Source organism: Poecilia latipinna, unplaced genomic scaffold (assembly GCF_001443285.1).
Source record: "Poecilia latipinna isolate Pla-1442-1.1 unplaced genomic scaffold, P_latipinna-1.0 Scaffold1924, whole genome shotgun sequence".
NCBI lineage: Eukaryota > Metazoa > Chordata > Actinopteri > Cyprinodontiformes > Poeciliidae > Poecilia > Poecilia latipinna.
In genome coordinates, this window is record NW_015114540.1 from 53,090 (window position 1) to 58,184 (window position 5,095).

At 53.4% G+C, this 5,095-nt stretch overlaps 2 protein-coding genes across 3 annotated transcripts in view; one reads left to right on the forward strand and one right to left on the reverse strand.

The window, feature by feature from the left end:
* riok1 (RIO kinase 1 (yeast)) overlaps positions 1–1,856 on the reverse strand; it is a 9,325-nt gene extending 7,469 nt beyond the window's left edge. Inside the window, exon 1 of the mRNA XM_015015539.1 lies at positions 1,804–1,856. Coding sequence (XP_014871025.1) covers positions 1,804–1,856 — 53 coding nt within the window. The remainder of the gene's footprint in view (positions 1–1,803) is intronic.
* Positions 1,857–2,225: 369 nt separating this feature from the next.
* rpp40 (ribonuclease P/MRP 40 subunit) lies at positions 2,226–4,775 on the forward strand. 2 transcript variants are annotated; one of them, XM_015015541.1, is made up of 9 exons: positions 2,226–2,342; positions 3,141–3,285; positions 3,354–3,422; positions 3,497–3,589; positions 3,663–3,785; positions 3,858–4,023; positions 4,093–4,227; positions 4,296–4,503; positions 4,548–4,775. In XM_015015541.1, the coding sequence occupies exons 1-8, from the start codon at positions 2,226–2,228 to the stop codon at positions 4,492–4,494; spliced, it is 1,047 nt and encodes a 348-aa protein (XP_014871027.1). In that variant the 3' UTR covers positions 4,495–4,503; positions 4,548–4,775. The 2 variants fall into 2 exon arrangements, with proteins under 2 accessions (XP_014871027.1, XP_014871026.1); XM_015015540.1 differs by having other exon boundaries at positions 4,296–4,775.
* The last annotated feature ends 320 nt before the right edge of the window (positions 4,776–5,095 follow it).

Here is a 5,095-nt window from a genome sequence, read left to right on the forward strand (position 1 = left end):
TAATCTGAGTGTTTCTGTAATCTGAGTGTTTCTGTAATCTGAGTGTTTCTGTAGATGACAGGAGTCAGACTTATTCTGGAGTCCTGAAGTGTAGAGAGAGAACAGAGCCACAGCTCGGTCCTCCAGTCTCTACCTGTGGTCTGTCATCAGGTGTCATGGATCCAGGTGAGGGTTGAGGCTCCACCTGAGTCTCCTGCTGTTCCTCACAGAGCAGATCAGGATGAATCGTGTTAAATGGGTCATTGATGACTGATGGTGAGTTTTCTCTGGTACCAGAACCAGGCAGGATGTCGTCCACAGCAACAGAACCTTCTGTTGTGTCGGGCTGAAGAGATGCTGCAGAATCCCACAGAACCGCTCTGCAGCTTCAGGTCTTCAGGACCGACACCTGGTTCTGGTTCTGATTCTAGTTCTGGTTCCATCTCTCCAACTGCCTCTTCAGGTCCAGAACCAGATCAGGAGGCAAACGGAGCAGCAGCTCCTGATCTGGTCAGAGTCAAACTAGTGGAAGCAGAAGATCCACAACTGAGGAGGAAGTTAGGAGATGAGAGGTTTGACAGGAAGCTGAGGGTCAGAGGAAGGAGGGATGATGATGATGATGATCCTGAACCTGTCTGAATGTCTTCAGCTCTTTTGCTCCTTCCAGGCTTCCGTCCATCTGATCCTCCTTTTGCTCACAGCCTGAGATCTTCTTCCTTCCTGATTCTCTGATTTGGTTCCTCTGCAGTTTCTCCTCCAGATTCTTGCTGTTCTTCTGTCTCTAATCTGGACTGCAGCTGCTTGTTTCCTCCTCAGCGACGCCCCGTCTCGTCCCTAAAGGCTCTTTGGTTCCTTCAGGTCCCTGCTGATCCAGGGTTTGTCATTCAGGAAGCGTCTCTCTGCTCTGGTGGCGATGCTGCCGTCCACAGAGCTTCATGTCAGTCATGGCTCTGATGTCGTCTCCATGAGGCTGGCACAGAGCGATGCGATCAGTTGCTTCACACCAGCCTGGAGGGCCTCTTCTGCTCCCTGTCACCATTTCCCAACAGGTCGTCTCTTCACCAGAGGTGTGTATTCAGAACAGAGAGGAACCAGTTCATAGTCTGATCTCCCCAGAGGAGGTTTTGGTTTGGAGACGTTTGCATCCTTGACATTAGCATAAAACAAATTCAGAATCTTGTTTTCCCAGGTGAAGCAGCCGACAAACTGATGAAAAGTTGGTATGATGATTAAAATCACCAGATATTGCCACAAATGCATTGGGGTGTTGTGTCTGTATCCTAGCAACATCAGACCTGACGTCATCAGGGCCCACGATGGGCCCACTCCCACCCGAGAAAACGTTGCTGCTGTATTTATCCTCCTGGTTGACCCGTAGCAGCAGATTTATGTTCCCATTTATGTTCCCAGTATTTAACCATCACTGTCAGTGGAAAAATCAAACCTCATTAAGCGGCGCTCGGAGTAAACAAGGCCTCTGGATCAGCTGAGGGTGAAATGCAAACAGCTGCCACAACAACACTGGTGAACGGAGATTCACTGCCAAGAGTTCAATGACTCACAGCTCAGGTTAGGTTCTGTTCGTTGTTAGCTCCTCTGCTCCGTGGTTCGACCCATTTGGACACAAGAACCTCTAACACCAGGGAATCGTCTCCGAACCGAACACACCGGATATTCTTTCTTATTTTGCTCTGGTTTGCTGCAAATCATCCGGCCAGATCCGGAATGAGGTTCTGATCTGACGGCGTCTCAACGGCCTAAACAAAGGGAAAGAAAAGAACGGTTCTGCTCTTCGGAACTGGTTTAAGTGTTTGTCTGCCTCACCTGTCCTCCTCTGCGTCATCAAACTGACCAGGGACGTTCGCGACCTGTTCCATGACGTCACAGCGGACAGAAACTCAAACCAGGTTCGATCTCACCGATCCTGACCAGAACCAACTCTTCCAGCACTCACCACCGCGTGCCTCATTTACTTCCGGGTTAGCGTGCGTCACTACGGCAACACGGTTGTGACGTATTTCCAAACGCGGATCAGATCCTAAGTTTCGGAAGAAACTGGCCGATTCTCGTGTTTGTCAGAGTGCAGGTGGTTCTGGTTCCGATCCAGATCTGAGTTCTTCTGGAACCAAAAACAACTTGCAGGTCTCCACTCCGGCCGGCAGGGGGCGCTGACTCACTGACAACATCTGAATAAACGGAACTTCTATAGCTGCTGATCCGAACCAGGAGGATCCGGTTTCATAAAGATGTGCGCGGACCTGAGCCGAACCCAGCGAAACCTGCTGGTCTGTGAGCGGTCCAGTTTCCTGGACGAAAAGAACCGCGTGAGTTCCCAGATGGAGCAGCTGCGCTTCAACTACAAGGTAAGACATACGCATGCGCCTAAACACGTGCTGAGGTTGTTTGGGTCGGAACCATTTGAGAGCAACATCAGACAGCGCAAGAACCCGAATCGAACAGTGAGTTCATCAGAACCCCCGGAATCCAAAACGTTAAATAAAGATCCGTTACTTCCGTTTCAACACCGGACCGAACCGGGTCTGCAGATCCACCTGCGGTCAGATCGAGCTCAGATGCTAGGAAAAGTATTCACGACTTCCCAGTAATAAATGTAAACATTATCATCATCCGAACCCAACAGAACCTTCTGGTTCCTCTGCTGAGGAGCAGGAGGGACGCGGACCGGTGTTCTGGACCGGACCGGGACCGGACTCTGATGTGACCCAGATCTAATTGACTCAGATAGATATGGGATCTAAACGGAACATCATGGCAGAACCAGCAGCAGCTGGACCGGGTCAGAACCCAGCAGAACCAGGTTCTTAAATTGGGTTTATCACAACCTTTCTGAGCCAGTCAGGTCTGGTTTATTGGACCAGAACTTTGGTTCTGATCGTCTGTCGTCCTGAAGCGTTACCTGCCCAGGTGAGACCAGCGGCTGTAGGTTGCAGCCTAGTTCTGGTTCTGCTGGACCTCTAACAGAACCAGAACCACTGGTTGGCTTCCTCTGACCCAGGTCGTACCGTGACCAAACACACTGTTACCATGACGACCAGGTACCTGCTAACTTGTGGGACAAACTGGGCCAGATCCTGACCCGATCACCAGAACAGATCCAGTTCTGCAGGAACACATTTTGCTGCCTGCTCTCACCTGTACAGGTATCCGTGCTGCTACCTGAGTATGACTCCGCCTCCTCTCACCTGGAGTCCATCCTGAACAGCTTCAGCAGCTTCTACCTGATCAAGCAGCTGCCATTATATGAGCTGCTGGACAAAGACTTCCTGCAGAGTGCCGTGTACCAAGGTAACGCACCTGTCTCACCTGTCATACCTCACACTCACCTGTCGTACGTCACCTATATCTGTCTCTAGGCAGCGTGTACGGTCTGTCCTTCAGAACTCGAATCGACGAGGACAACTGCGTCGCTCTGATGCCAAACGGTAAGCAGTGAGTTCAGGTGACATCACTTCCTGGTTACCTGTCCAGAGCCAAGTGTGTGTGTGTGTGTGTTCAGGTCACCTGGTGTTTTCTTTGGATAAGGACGCCTTCGAGACGCTGGGCCTTGAGGGCCGACCTTCCAGATCCAACAGAACCAGCAGCAGATACGGTATCGGTTATGGTTCTGATTCTGGGTCGTTCTCAGTCCAGAACGGGTTGTTTACCTGTGGGTACCTGTGCAGAGGTCACGGTGGACCTGAGGGATGGCAGCATGGCCCCTGGTGGGCGGGGCTACCTGAGGCTCCGCCGAGCTCTGATGTCACACCTGAAGCTGCAGATGGACTTCCTGATCTCGCATCATCCGGGTGAGTGACGCAATCGCCATCGACCTCTGGCCCCTCGGGTCCCATCTCGGCTGATCGCCCTCTGTCCGGCAGGGGGCGGGGCCTCGCTGCGGCCCCTCCTATCTCGCTGCGATTGGTTGGAACGCAGACCGGAGGTCAGCCGGCACGGCCTGAGCCGCCTGGTCCGCCCTGCCCTGCGGTCGTGTGACCCCCACGACCTCTTGGAGTGGATCGGCGCCGTGGACGCCGCTGTCAGCCTGTGAGACTCGCTGCCATTTGAGGCTCTGAGGGGTCATGACCGGGAGTCACTCTTCTTCTGTGTTTACAGTGAGAATTCATCCAATGACTTCCTGTCTACGCTCACTTGTCTGGAACCGGAGGCGACTGTCAGCCGGGCGATGAGCATGTCGGCCTGTGGCCTGTTGCTGCCACAGGACCTGCAGCACCTAGTGGAGGAGCTGAGGTCAGCACACAGACACACACAACTCACCTCACCTCACCTGAGCACCCTGTGACTCACCTGTCCTCCAGGTGTTACCTGCAGCAGGCCCAGACGGACTCCTGGGCTTCTGTGACAGTTCATGGCTTCACCGACAGTCCGGTGTCCTGGGGCGACGGCGGACGCGACATCCTGACCGGAGGTCACGACCTCTACAACTTGCTGATGTTCCCCGACCACACATACCGCCTACACCTGGCCGCTGGGGCACAGAAGACCTGCCCGCCCTGATGGACTTCCCTGCCCGCCCTGATGGACTTCCCTGCCCGCCCTGATGGACTTCCCTGCCTCCTCCAACGTCTACCAGGGCTTCAGATGGGGCAGGTCCCTAACCTCCCAGATTCTGATGGGTTGGTTCTGATCTGTACTGGAACCAACTGGTTCAGGATCTGAGGTTGGCCACGATTTACTGGGAAAAGAACAGTGGACTCGTGTTCTGAACTGTTGGGTTCCCTTAGGACATCAGTGTTTGTGTCATCTGCAGCTCTTTAAATAAATGTATCTAAGTTCTGGTGCTTTGTGTCTATCATCATGGAAAGGGGTCTCCCAACCTGGTCCTCAGGGGCTCTGTCCTGGCGGTTCCCTTCTGTTGAAGCTCCCAAGTCCACAGAAAGGGGCGGGACGGACCGCTGTCAGTCTCATACCTCGTGGAAAGGGGACCATGGACCTCACCACAGGGGCCGCGTTTCATTGGCTAACGCCCATTTCACGTCACAGCGCAGCTACCACGTGCGTGACCGCAGAAGTGAAAGGGGTGCTATTTCCCATAGACATAATATAAGCATAGACGCCTCATGGACCGCTCCGGCGCAGGAAATACGGCGGCCATCTT

Excerpts from the sequence above, each read along its gene's own strand:
- rpp40 (XM_015015540.1), top strand. The coding sequence starts at position 2,226 with ATGTGCGCGGACCTGAGCCGAACCCAGCGAAACCTGCTGGTCTGTGAG. Across the intron at positions 3,590-3,662 it reads CAGAACCAGCAGCAGATACG|AGGTCACGGTGGACCTGAGG; the intron begins GTATCGGTTATG and ends GTACCTGTGCAG. Across the intron at positions 3,786-3,857 it reads CCTGATCTCGCATCATCCGG|GGGGCGGGGCCTCGCTGCGG; the intron begins GTGAGTGACGCA and ends TCTGTCCGGCAG.